Source organism: Schistocerca nitens, chromosome 12 (assembly GCF_023898315.1).
Source record: "Schistocerca nitens isolate TAMUIC-IGC-003100 chromosome 12, iqSchNite1.1, whole genome shotgun sequence".
NCBI classification, from domain to species: Eukaryota; Metazoa; Arthropoda; class Insecta; order Orthoptera; family Acrididae; genus Schistocerca; species Schistocerca nitens.
Genome location: NC_064625.1, coordinates 170804821 through 170819027, shown reverse-complemented (window position 1 = coordinate 170819027; position 14207 = coordinate 170804821). Strand labels below are relative to the sequence as shown.

At 45.9% G+C, this 14207-nt stretch overlaps 1 protein-coding gene across 1 annotated transcript in view; it reads right to left on the bottom strand.

The window, feature by feature from the left end:
* LOC126214986 (protein artichoke-like) overlaps positions 1 to 13214 on the bottom strand; it is a 339045-nt gene extending 325831 nt beyond the window's left edge. The window contains exon 1 of the mRNA XM_049941617.1: positions 13053 to 13214. Coding sequence (XP_049797574.1) covers positions 13053 to 13094 — 42 coding nt within the window. The 5' untranslated portion in view covers positions 13095 to 13214. The remainder of the gene's footprint in view (positions 1 to 13052) is intronic.
* Positions 13215 to 14207: the final 993 nt, after the last annotated feature.

Below are 14207 nucleotides of genomic sequence, written 5' to 3'. Positions count from 1 at the left end.
ACGACGACGACGACGACCACCACCACCACCACCACCACCACCATTTTTCTTTCCTTTTTCCTCGCTCACTCATTTTATTGTATTGATCCTGAAATTAATTTTTCTAATGAAAAGTGCATTCTGGCCGCACTATTTCTTCGTAATGGTTATTTCTTTGTACATCTATAGACAAGGACTTTCTTTATCAGCGTCTTTTGTTGAGTGAAATGCTATGACTATCTTTCGTAATCTCTCATGACATTTTCTTCGCTTCATCAGGGTGGATCACTGACCCTAGACACTTAAATCTGTTCGTCTGATACGTCTTGTTGCTTCACACGGAAGTCTCTTTGAAACTGGTTAACTTTATCAAAAAAAAAAATGTTCAAATGTGTGTGAAATCCTCAGGTCATCAGTCCCTAAGCTTACTCACTTCTTAATCTAAATTATCCCAAGGACACACACACACACACACACACACACACACACACACACACACACACACACACACACACACACATGCCCGAGGGAAGACTCGAACCTCCGCCAGGACCAACCGCACAGTCCATGACTGCAGTGTCTCAGACCGCTCGGCTAATCCTGCGCGGCTGATTAACTTTATCCTCGAGCATGTAATACATTTGTGTTTGTGAGGTGAGGGGGAGGGGGAAGGTATATGGTAGCTTGCTACAGCCCCATAACCTATTCGCTTATCAGCTTGTGAATCTTGACATCGCGATAAAAAATTAATTTTATTGAGACTAGTTTCGATCCTTTACCATGTTTGGGCTAACTTCACAGCTAAAAGTAGTATAAACCACGTGTGCACGGTTGCAGTGTACGTGTAATATGTAGTTAATACTGTGAAACCAAGCAAGCCTGGTGATGGTACGACCATATCAATCTTACAGATTTATGGTTTACGTGCCGGATCATGTACAATATATCACACCCACTCGCTTTCACTGTTTTAACTGCATATTTTACATCAACTGCAGTCATGGACACGTCGCTGATTTGCAATTATGGACAAATGGTTAAAACCACTCTGAGCTGTAACGTTTGCCAGATGACAAAAGTCGAAAGCAGTCGCACCAAAATCACAATCTAAACATGGTTTAAGAAGACGAAAACTGGTTAACGAATGAATGAAAATTGTTGCAGAATATAAAGAACGTGTTTCTTTTGCATTTCTATTACTAGGATATGCAATTAAGTGGTGGTGTTCGTTTGGAGTCAGGACTTTGTAATAAAAATGAGCAGGCGTAGATAAAGCAAAAGGTATCTCTTCTATGTCTTTACTTTAACTGGTACACAAAGTATGTGTTCTTGCTATTCCAGGCCAACTGACCACGTAGTAAACGAGGAGACTTCGATGCACGGTTGAACGACGAACATTTTGTCTTACTCGCCAGCAATGAAGTTACTGATTACTTGCTGGCACAACTGAAATTTTAACGGCGACTATAGTGTTAATATTAGAATGAAGTGTACATTATTGTGGCCTTATTGATTTGCTGCCACGCTTCGATGTACCGAATCGTTCTCGAAGTAAAAGCAGTGCAAGTGTTCGATTCGCACTGTCTATAATAACGGGACCCACCGAAATGTCATTGCTGCTCTACGGCAGCAGCCATCTAGCTTCAAGGAGAGTGACGACGTTCACGTTGACGGTGGTGACGGCGCGCGCGGAGGATCCGGGAAGGCCGCCTTGAGCCGCACCAGGCTGTGTCTGAGGGGCAGGCGAGGCCGCCGTTTGCATAGCAGAGCGGCGCGCCAGGGGTGAGCCTTGCCGTGGGCTCCCACGCCCCTTCTCAGAAATCCTTCGCACCCAAACCACCCCTGTGCGGAAGGTGGCGCTTCTATCAGAACCGAACTCACAGTCGGAAACTGCGCAATTGGTTTGTCCAAGTCGGAGGTGGTATTTACGTAATTATTATTTATGAATAACAACAGCCCAGCCGGCCGAAGTGGCCGTGCGGTTAAAGGCGCTGCAGTCTGGAACCGCAAGACCACTACGGTCGCAGGTTCGAATCCTGCCTCGGACATGGATGTTTGTGATGTCCTTAGGTTAGTTAGGTTTAACTAGTTCTAAGTTCTAGGGGACTAATGACCTCAGCAGTTGAGTCCCATAGTGCTCAGAGCCATTTGAACCATTTTTGAACAACAGCCCACGGAAAACTTGTTATTTACTCTTCTGGCCACTGAAATTGCAACACGTGGTTAAATTCGTAAAACATCAATTTTTACCTATTGTGTGTACGAAAATCCTCTTCTGTCTCGAGGAATCTTATAAATGATACCTCCAGGTTTTATTTCTCTCTCTCTCTCTCTCTCTCTCTCTCTCTCTCTCTGACGCGTAAGCATCCGTAATTTCTCTGGCCTATTGTGTCATTCACGACACACATCGCAGTTTGCCAGAGCTCATTTGTCCGTCTTTCTGCCGAGCGCCACAGGTGGGAGCGCTGGTTGCGAACTTCGGACTGTGCAACTGCACAGCACGTCACGGCTCAATAGCAGCCAGGTCGGGGAGTGCGGTCGGGGGTGGAGCGGGGACTAGAGATGGGTAGTTCGCCAACGAACGGGTCCAAAGGAGCCGGCCGAAGTGGCCGAGCGGTTCTAGGCGCTACAGTCTGGAACCGCGTGACCGCTACGGTCGCAGGTTCGAATCCTGCCTCGGGCATGGATGTAGGTTTAAGTAGTTCTATGGGACTGATGACCTCAGAAGTTAAGTCCCATAGTGCTCAGAGCCATTTGAACCATTTGGGTCCAAAGGAACGGTTCACCAAGATGAACGAAAGGACCGAGGAACGAATTCCAAGCAACGATCGGTTCATAGTTCACTTCGGTCGCGGCGGTCTACTTATAGTTACCGGCAACGAGGAACGATCGGTTCATAGTTCACTTTCGGTCGCGGCGGTCACTTCGGCAGTTCTCGTTCCAGCCTCGGTCGCGTGCTCGTCTCAGTCTCGGTCTCCCTCGGCCGCACTCGTCGTTCTTCGCATGACCACCTGTCTCAGTTCCACTGCCGACTGCTCCTAGTTAGTTCAGTATCCAGTTGTTCGTTTTGTTCACTGCGCTCGCCTATTTTACATGTGTTCCAAACTGTTCTCTCACTTAGTTCTGGCTATTCAGCGTGGACGACCCATAATCCAAAAGTATTTTATAGTTACGTAAATTCCATAAAAATTACGTTGTATCTAATAGGTACGTCTCTCCATTTGAAAAGACATAGATTGCCATAAAATCGTATTTACTTATTGTCTCAACAAGATTTGTTCAGAAGGAGCTTTCAAACCAAAAACTTCATTACAGCGAACTTAATTATTATTATTATTATTGCTGCATTAACTTTAATAATGCAACATAAAAATCCAATTTTTACTAAGGGTGCGACGCAAGTATGATGAGAAAACCACATTTTATTTTATGCTTCCATAAAGTCTCTACTTCGCCTACGAACTCAGAACAACGTGAAGTATATATAGGGTGTAAACGATTATTGTTTACAACGTAGCATAGCAATGTAGTGGAAGTCGAAACGAAGAATTTTATACAAGAGACTTGTGGTCTATTAAGTTGGTAAACAGCCACCAACAGCTTTACAAGACTATATGAGCTATAGACCATGCGCGTGGCGTGAGATTTTCATGTTCTCTTCTCCAGCTCCCTACACATCGTCCTCAATTGTTTCGCAATTGTTGCTTGCATTAGCATGTTATTTCTTCACTGCCTAATTATTACATGTTTGTTTGTTGTATCTGCTCGTAACGGGCAACACATCGTCCGTAATTGGCGAGCAGTCTGTACTAGGGGCCGGTTTTCCGTGCGCCACCCTATATTATTTCCCTGCATTCAGCCTCAGAAGGCTACGGTTGGCTAAACGAGAGGTTCTGCACAATCACAGAAATTACTTCTAAAAGTGTGTAAGAATTCTGTAATGAATAAAAACTCTATACTCCAGGGGGGAGGCAAGTGCCCCCTCTTGGTGCCCTCCATCCTTCAGTCACCTACACTACTAGTTTTCAGTTTTTCATAAGAACCATACACCAAGCACAAATGAACGGTGAACGAGTAAAAATGAACGGTTCTCAAACTATCAGCAGTAAACTAGTTACCAAGCATGAACGAGTTTGCCCATCTCTAGCGGGGACTATCACAAAGCTGGTTGCCTGCATTCGCGCATGCGTCTGGTCCTCCAGGTGACGCCACAACGTCGATAGAATTCAAGCTGCATCACCTCACCAAAGAAATGAAATGATCATATGGCATTTTTTAAAGGAAATCTTTTTGTTTGACGCCACTTTGGCTACTTGTGCGTCGATGAAGACTGAGTGATGCTGAGCATAATTCCTAGCCCCAGGGCGGATAAAATGTCCGACCTGTCCTGGTATCGAACGTGGGACCACTGGGAGGCATCGGTCATGTTGACCACCCGGCTATGGAGGGGGACAGCTGAACAGTGCCGAGCTTGTACGCCACTGTCGACGAAGCACACTTAGCTCTCTGCAGAGAGTTATCGCCTGACGTTGAAGAAGAAAGAGTTGGTAACACTGGAAAGTTCGAGATCTTAACTCCGATTCGAGGCGGTGTGACTTCCGAGAAGATTTTACACACACACTGTCGTGTTTATCGCGCATTCTTTCCCTTAGAGCGGGACACCTGTGTTCGGAGGTCAGACGTGTAGAGGGAACAGCGGGGAGAGAGACGGAGAGAGACAGAGAGAGCGAGAGAGAGAGAGAGGCAGGCTTTGCGCAGCCTCCGGAGGAGTCGCATTCCTCGCCGCTGACTCGCCGCTGGGAAGGTCGGCCTGCGTCAGGCGCGTAAACCGCTAAAGCCGTCGGCACACGGACCGTGCATCCGAACGTTGAGCGCTGAGCGTGCCGGGTTTCTGACGTCACAGCGTGGAATAGCACGTTCGGGAGTCTTTCCGAACGAGCAGAGCAGTATCTGGCATGTCAGATATTGTGAGCGTGCGTCTGAGCGTTGACCAATGAGATGGAGCAACGCCACCTACGGCACACGCAGGCCGTCTCCCTTCAGTACAGAATTGTGAGGCGCCATATTGGCATTCATTTCAAGGAGGAGGAGGAGGAGATTAGTGTTTAACGCCCCGTCGACAACGAGGTCATTAGAGACGGAGCGCAAGCTCGGGTGAGGGAAGGATGGGGAAGGAAATCGGCCGTGCCCTTTCAAAGGAACCATCCCGGCATTTGCCTGAAGCGATTTTAGGGAAATCACGGAAAACCTAAATCAGGATGGCCGGAGACGGGATTGAACCGTCGTCCTCCCGAATGCGAGTCCAGTGTGCTAACCACTGCGTCACCTCGCTCTGTGGCATTCATTTCAAGCCTATATGTATATATGCCGTTTCTGAGCACCAGCAAATTGAGAATCACTGGAAAACCCGTTCTTAACTGCGTTATTCGTTCCAATAAAATAATGAGAAACATATTTGTGGCAAAAGAATTATTGTAACTTGCGTATTATGAGAGTAGGCTATTTGAAGGCAGCGGCACACTGACGATCCACCCAAAACGCATTGTTCTTGCTCCAATTTCCTATAGTTAAATTCCAATTAGTAACATAATTATCTACGATTAATGTTTTTAGCAAGGCGCAAGACAATATGGCTAAGCCCTTGGCGTTTGTGGCTGGTGTAGCGTAATTAGTAGCGTCTCTGACCAATATGGAGTTTTTGTTGTGCGGTGGTTCGTGTCGTAACACTTCCAACTTTTTTTCCCTAACGTTCACGTTTTTATTAGGTTCTGATATTTTATTATTAATTTCATATAAGTATATGTTATAATATTTGATGTTATATAAATATAAGCTCACCTTTTTTTTTTTTTTTTTTTTTTTTTGAGGGGTGACTTTGTTCGATTGGCTTAATCTAGCAGACAGCTTGCGCTACTTGTATAAAGATATTTTGCTCCTTTTTGTTTTACGCTTCGTAATTCACACGTTGCAAAGATTCTGCTTCTGGGTTTGGAACAGTGATCAAGTAAGACAGACCTTGGGGTTTTACTGAAATGTGGGAATGATGAAATAATGTTTATGTTATGCAGGGAAGTATTCCAATTTTGTACCGCACTGTTTGTAATGGAACTTTTATAAGCCTGTGTCCTTATTGATTGGACATGGTACTTTCCTTTTCGTGGACGATGGAGGAAATGTGCATTTTAATAGAGCTAACGTGGGAATTTTACGCCCGCCCGTTGAGTAAACAGTGTGCTTTACGAACTAGAAACATCCCTCAACTGCCGCTGGAGAGCGTTGCGATCGCGTATACCACGTTGGGGCCCACGTACCGTATGCACGAGTCGCGCGTTCAGCAGCACGTTGAACTTGGCACGCTCAACGTTGACGTTTGACAGCACGGTCCGTGTGCAGACGGCTTAAGCGCCGAGCAGCCGCTATTGAACGTCCAGCCGGCCGACACGGCTGTTCCTGCAGGCGAACACTTTGGTGCCAAGTGAAGTACGTGGCCGTCAGTTTCGCAGAGGGCAATCGAACGCTACAGGCTACATTCAAAAATTCACTGTGCATCTCTGCCGGATATTAGACCCTCTTCGCTAGTGTTGCCAGATCCGCTTTGCAAAAATTCGGAACCTAAGAGATCGGTGGCTTAAAAAATCGGCCGAACAACCATCTAGAATGAAATTTTCACTCTACAGCGGAGTGTGCGCTGATATGAAACTTCCTGGCAGATTAAAAATGTGAGCCGGACCGAGACTCAAATCTCTGCCTTTCGCGGGCAAGTGCTCTACCGACTGAGCTACCCAAGCACGACTCACGCCCCGTCCTCACAGCTTTACTTCTGCCAGTACCTCGTCTCCTACCTTCCAAACTTCGCAGAAGCTCTCCCGCGAACCTTGCAGAACTAGCTCAGTGGTAGAGCACTTGCCCGCGAAAGGCAAAGGACCCGAGTTCGAGTCTCGTCCGGCACACAGTTTTAATCTGACAGGAAGTTTCATATCAGCGCACACTCCGCTGTAGAGTGAAAATTTCATTCTAGAAATAACCCCAAGGCTGTGGCTAAGCCATGTCTCCGCAATATCCTTTCTTCCAGGAGTGCTGGTTCTGCAAGGTTCGCAGGAGAGGTTCTGCGAAGTTTGGAAGGTAGGAGACGAGGTACTGGCGGAATTAAAGCTGTGAGGACGGGACGTGAGTGGTGCTTGGGTAGCTCAGTCGGTAGAGCACTTGACTGCGAAAGGCAAAGGTCCCGAGTTCAAGTCTCGGTCCGGCACACAGTTTTAATCTGCCAGGAAGTAACCATGCAGAAGACACAAAACATCGTAAATTACCGATCATCACGCCAGTGTATTCCCCTCAACCGATTACGTAAATACTCTAATTGCTATGTACAGCTTAGGACAAATAAAAGTGGCCCGGACGAGTGGATACGATTGGACGTGCATTTATGGCAACATTAACGGAGCAGAAAAAGATCTACGATGACTTCCAGTGTTCATACAGCCAACCGAACCTTGGAGCACATTTAGACAATCTTCACGCCTGACAGACCTGTTGGCAGAGTTTAGTCTGTTCGCGTCCCTACCCGGCCATCCAGGTCACCTATCTGTCAGTGTGCGATAGCTCTCTGTGTGTGTGTGTGTGTGTGTGTGTGTGTGTGTGTGTGTGTGTGTGTGTGGGGAGGGGGGGGGGGGTGGATCCCACAAGTCTAAGGTGTATCGCAACAACCCTCGTAGTTTTCAAGGACTGCAGCAGAGCATTTCGGATGAGACTGCAGCAGTCCAGCTTCCATCCACCTCCAGCAAATTACCGACCAGGGCCCAAAACTGCCAAGAGATGAATGGTGGTCACTTTGAACATTTGCTACAATCCGTTAGTACTGTATTCCCAGTCCTCTGTAGTGTTCTTTGTACCCTGGAACTCTGTTCTCCGGGCCACTTTTATTTGCCCTACCCTGTATAAAACAGATTCAAACTCGTCTCCTACCTTCCAAACTTCGCGGAAGCTCTCCTGCGAAGTAGGCGTAATAATAACTATCTAGGAACTCTTCCATTTGGTCCGAGATTGGATAGAAAAACAACAATATGGGAACTGTGAGTCCGCCTTGATGCAAAACGCTTTGTTGTATGTTTACTTATTTATTCCCCAAACCAGTTTCAGCAACAAATATTGCCATCATCAGTGGGTTATTTAAATCTAAAACACGCAGAAAATAGCATAGGTATACAAACACTGTAACAGATCAATACATTTTTACTGTTGGAGATTTCGTAGCCTTCTCGCAACATGCGATACATTCCTCGTGACACATGCGAACAGCAAGATGGCGTAGTGTTTTGGATGATAAACAAATTCCGAAAGTTTTTGCTTTTCTGTGTATAGAATTAGGTGCACGCCGGCCAACGAACGTGAGTACACGACAAACTAAGCAACAGCCTAGGGATGTACGCAGAAGAAAAACGGCAAAAGAAAAACTACCGAAAATTGCCGCAAACAGCGACAACAATTTTTAAAAACATGCCATAACCTACAATAAATAAGGTAGTATGAAAGTATCCACAGAAAACAACATTTCAATAAACGAAGAGTAAAAAGTAATAACGTGTTGCAGTGTTTGTATAACTATGTTATTTTCTGCATATTTTAGATTTAAAGAACCCACTGATGACGGCGATGTTTCTCGCTGAAACTAGTTTTGGGAATAAATAAGTAAACAAACAACAAAGTGCATCTTCATATTTTCGCCTAGCAAATACTGATCCATAAAATTTCGGGCGTGCAGCCGCATAAATTTGACGGAAGATGGCTGGACGGTATTCCGCCGAAATATTAGAAGAAAAAGTCAAATTCATGCGGCTGCACGCCCGAAATTTTATGGACCAAACAACAAAGCGTTTTGCATCAAGGCGGACTCAGAATTCCCAAATTGATGAGTTAGCGTTTTAAAAATATTTCACTTAAAGATTGTAAGCGTGAAAAGTTTGAAATTGTGTTCCAAGTTTGATGTAAGTCGCTTTGTGATCTCATTATCAAACACTGGACGAATACATTCTGGGTCGTTTGCAATCAATTTAAAGCAAAATTTTGTCTTTCACGCTTCTCAATGTTCATGTCTCCTGAACTGTGTGTCGTACAACTGTGGTGTCACCGCCAGGTGGTAGCTTAAATCGGCCGCGGTCCATTAGTACATGTCGGACCCGCGTGTCGCCACTGTGTGATCGCAGACCGAGCGCCACCACACGGCAGGTCTCGAGAGACGTACGAGAACTCGCCCCAGTTGTACGACGACGTTGCTAGAGTCTATACGGACGAAGTCTTTGCTCTCATTTGCCGAGAGACAGAATAGCCTTCAGCTAAGTTAATGGCTACCACTTAGCAAGGCGCCATTAGCCTTACATAGTTTGATAGTTATCGTATTAAATGTCTCATCAAGAATGCTGTATTCACAACAAGGATAAATAAAAGTTAAGTATTAGAGGAGCTGCATACTTTTCTTATTAGAATTCACTACTTATCCTGTTCCAGAATTCACGCCCGTCTGCGTTAGATAGCGTGCATTTCGGCCTCCTCTATCTACAAGGTGTTGGCACATTCACCAACACATCAACAACAATAAATGTTTGAGGTACATTCAGTGGTATATGGGAGCACCGCCGGCAAACTGTGTTGCGAATAAAGTTAACACTAGACAAACAAAATGTCATACCTACTGCTGAGGTTTATAGTTGGACACTGGTACAGTTGCGCTCACAAAAACTGTACTGTTGATCGGAAGTACCAACTCTAGGCTCGTAATAAAAAACGGGGGTGCGGCCGAGCGAGTGACAGAGGGAACCCTGGCTACCACCGAGCAGGCAAACACAAGGGATTTCAAAAGTAATCGCCGTAACTGTTAATACATTTGTCCCACTGTGACACCTGACACCCAGTGCCTTTATCGGAAAATGGTTTCGGTTGCCCACACAACCATGACTTTTACCCAGGCGTTCGAAGCAGATCGGCGTCCACGAATGTCTTTCCTCAGGGGACCAAAATGTTTTCAATGAAAAAACAAGAACTCTATTTGGAGTATGTCCATTGTTTTATACCGCAGTTGTGTATATGTGTCGTAGAAACATGGAAAACAATCATATTCACAGCGTCGAGATCACCATACAAATGCTGCATTTCTACGTTTGTCACTGTACCATTACAGTATGAATCCAGCAGAACTAATCTGGAGGGGATTTGGCCCGAGAAATAACAAGACTTAAGCTGCCAGACGTACTGGAACCAACGCACGCAGCGTTTTCACACGTGACTGCCGAACGCTGGTGGGATACAGAATGGCTCTTCATAAAAGACGAAGGGAAAATGATGTGGCTGGGTGGCTTCGTGGATCCTTTTGTGTTGATCGACTCGTTATCAACGTAGCAGATGACAGTTCCAGAACTGAAACGTGTATCTCGGAATCGGATAAGAAAGGAGCTACGAGATTACTTGACTGACTGTAATTAATACCTACATTGGCTTCAGTATTCAACAGAACGATGGAATCCCTGCAGTAGTTAGGAATTTTCATCACTCTTGTTAGTAGTGAGATGTGAACGAGAGCATTTTATACTTTCCGTCTGGTCACCCAGGAAGCGCGCGGTAGTGCGATTATGATTTCATTAGTTTTAAAAATTAAATGACATTCGAAGCTATATTGTTTCTTTAGAGATGGCAAAGGACCCGGAAGACCAGCTGAACGGAATGGACAGTGTCTTGAGGATATAAGATGAAGATCAACAAAAGCATAACGAGGATAACGGAATGTAGCCAAATGAAATCGGGTGATGCTGAGGGAGTTTGTTTAGGAAATGAGCCACTTAAAGTCGTAAGAGAGTTTTGCTATTTAGGGAGCAAAATAACTGATGCTGGTCGAAGTAGAGAGGATATAAAATGTAGACTGGAATTGGCAAGGAAAGCGTTTCTGAAGAAGAGAAATTTGTTAGCATCGAGTATTGATTTAAGTGTCAGGAAGCCTTTTCTGACAGTATTTGTATGGAGTGTAGCCTTGTATGGAAGTGAAACATGGACGATAAATAGTTTAGATAAGAAGAGAATAGAAGATTTCGAAATGTGGTGCTACAGAAGAATGCTGAAGATTAGATGGATACATCAAGTAACTAATGAAGAGGTACTGAATAGAATTGGTAAGAAGAGAAATTTGTGGCACAACTTGACTAGAAGAAGGGATCGGTTGGTAGGACATGTTCCGAGTCATCAAGGGATCACCAATTTAGTTTTGGAGGGAAGCGTGGAGGGTAACAATCGCAGAGGGAGAGCAAGAGATGAATACACTAAGCAGATTCAGAAGGATGTAGGCTGCAGTAGGTACTGGGAGATGAAGAAGCTTGCACAGGATAGGGTAGCATGGAGAGCTGCATCAGACCAGTCTCTGGACTGAAGACCACAGCAACAACATTGCTTCCTTGCTCGTCTCTTTTTATGTCTGAACTGCAACTTCTCACAACATTAGTTGGACCGGTGGCTGGCCAGTGCTGTCGAAGTTCAATGCTCCGGTAAAACTGTTGGCCTGCGCTATCGCTCAGTGTGTTTGTGTGTGTGTGTGTGTGTGTAACACAGCATAAAACGTATTCCTATGTGTTTTCTTCTGTATCTACATCTACATACATACTCCGCAACACACCATACAGTGCGCGGCGTAGGGAACCTCGTACCGCAACTAGCATCTCTCCCTGTTCACTCCCAAACAGAACGAGGGAAAAATGACTGCCTATATGCCTCTGTACGAGCCCTAATCTCTCTTATCTTTGTGGTCTTTCCGCGAAATATGTTGGCGTCAGTAAAACTGTACTGCAGTCAGCCTCAAATGCTGGTTCTCTAAATTTCCTCAGTAGCGATTCACGAAAAGAACTCCTCCTTTCCTCCCACCCGAGTTTCTGAAGCATTTCCGTAACACTCGCGTGATGATCAAACCTACCAGTAACAAATCTAGTAGCCCGCCTCTGAATTGCTTCTATGTCCTCCCTCAATCCGACCTGATAGCTATCCCAAACGCTCGAGCAGTACTCAAGAATAGGTCGTATTAGTGTTTTATAAGCGGTCTCCTTTACAGATGAACCACATCTTCCCAAAATTCTACCTATGAACCGAAGACGACTATCCACCTTCCCCACATCTCCCATTACAAGCTTGTCCCACTTCATATCGCTCTGCAATGTGACGCCCAAATATGTAATCGACGTGACTGTATCAAGCGCTACACTACTAATGGAGTATTCAGACATTACGGGATTCTTTTTCCTATTCATCTGCATTAATTTACATTTATCTATATTTAGAGTTAGCTGCCATTGTTTACACCAATTACAAATCTTGTCCAAGTCATCTTGTATCCTCCTACAGTCACTCAACGACGACACCTTCCCGTACACCACAGCATCATCAGCAAACAGCCGCACATTGCTATCCACCGTATCCAAAAGATCATTTATGTAGACAGAAAACAACAGCGGACCTACCACACTTCCCTGGGGCCCTCCAGATGTTACCCTCACCTCCGACGAACACTCACCATCGAGGACAACGTACTTGACTGTACTGGTTACATCGTGGCTTCCCCTCCACGTGAAACGAAATCCAAGGAGATTCAAGAAAACGCAGAAGAATACGTGGTGTAATGTTTACAGCCGGCCGCGGTGGTCTAGCGGTTCTGGCGCTGCAGTCCGGAACCGCGGGACTGCTACGGTCGCAGGTTCGAATCCTGCCTCGGGCATGGGTGTGTGTGATGTCCTTAGGTTAGTTAGGTTAGTTCTAAGTTCTAGGGGACTTATGACCTAAGATGTTGAGTCCCATAGTGCTCAGAGCCATTTAATCATTTTTTTTGTAATGTTTACACGATGTTTATTCTTATGATGAAGAGAGCATAGAGCTTTTTGCTTCCTACGATGGTTGGCCATTGAATACTGACCGTTGCTCACGGGATACTTTGTGCGTCGTAGCTGAAGAACGAAAAATGCAGGGTGGTGAGTGTCCAGTCGGATGGCGAGTACACAACGTGGATGGATGAGGCGCCTGGAGGGTGCCGGGAAGGCCGCTTTGCCACTCACCTTGAGCATGGCGCAGATTCTCGTCGGTCTTCCGCAGTCCATAGCGGCCGGCTCCACCCGGTGATCGGTGAAGAGTGTGGCAGATGACAGGTGTCAGAAGCTCCTCATAGCGGGCGCCACACAGTCGAGATTCGCGAGCAGGCGGACCGCACTGCGAGTACACAAGCGAACGCACCGGAGCCAAGCACGGCACTGACTGCGCTCCCGGATCTGCGACGGCAGCGGCCGGCAGCCTAGCCCCCTCCACGCCAGCAGCTGGCAGTAGCCCTCCAGGTACCTCCAGTTGCAGACCAGACAGCCGGAGACACCTGGCGGCCAGTTCTCACAGCCGCGGCGCACAGAGCTGACGTCACGTAGCGGGCTACACCTAGCCAGCCCACCGCTGAGGGCCCCTGTGCACCGTCAAACATCACTAAAGTGCCAAACAAACTGGTATAGGCAAAATACAGAGCTATGTCAACACGCGGAGTACAGCGCTGCGGTCGGCAACGCCTATGTAAGACAGCAAGTGTCTGGTGCCCAAGTTAGATCTCTTACTGCGGCTACAATGACAGGTTATTAAGTTTTCAGTGAGTTTGACCGCGGTGTTATATTCGGCGCACGAGCGATGGGACACACCATCTCTGAGTTAGGACCATGGAGGTATAAGGAGGGGAGATGCCATGACGTCACAAACTTGAAGCCGACAGAAACCGAGCTCCGCCGTTGCAATTTGGTCAGAAGACTCGTTTCCGATTCTGCTACTGTCTAGAGCTGCTGAAGGTTTTTTCATTTTAAAATGCCGGTTTGCGTTGTTTACGGGTGTACTAACCGTTGGAATAGTGCTACCAAGTTAAAAGGAATCACGTTCCATGCGTAAGTGGCCCCGTTCGTAAAATATTGTCGTTTATATTCGTGAGATGTGCGGACTTGTTTACGTTTTGTGAAACTGTTTTCTTCTTATTTTATTTCAGATTTCCGATCAATGAAGCTCGTAGGGCTCTGTGGGTTCATATGCTTATTTTTCTTGACAAAGCGCAAACGATGTTTGTATTTACAAATGAAATTTTGTATAAGTGTGTAAACGAGTAAGAAATATCATCCGGTATGTAAACTAGCATAGCTTTCGGGTTCTGCTTTCAGTTTACATCGACACAAATACAGTAAAAGGTGATT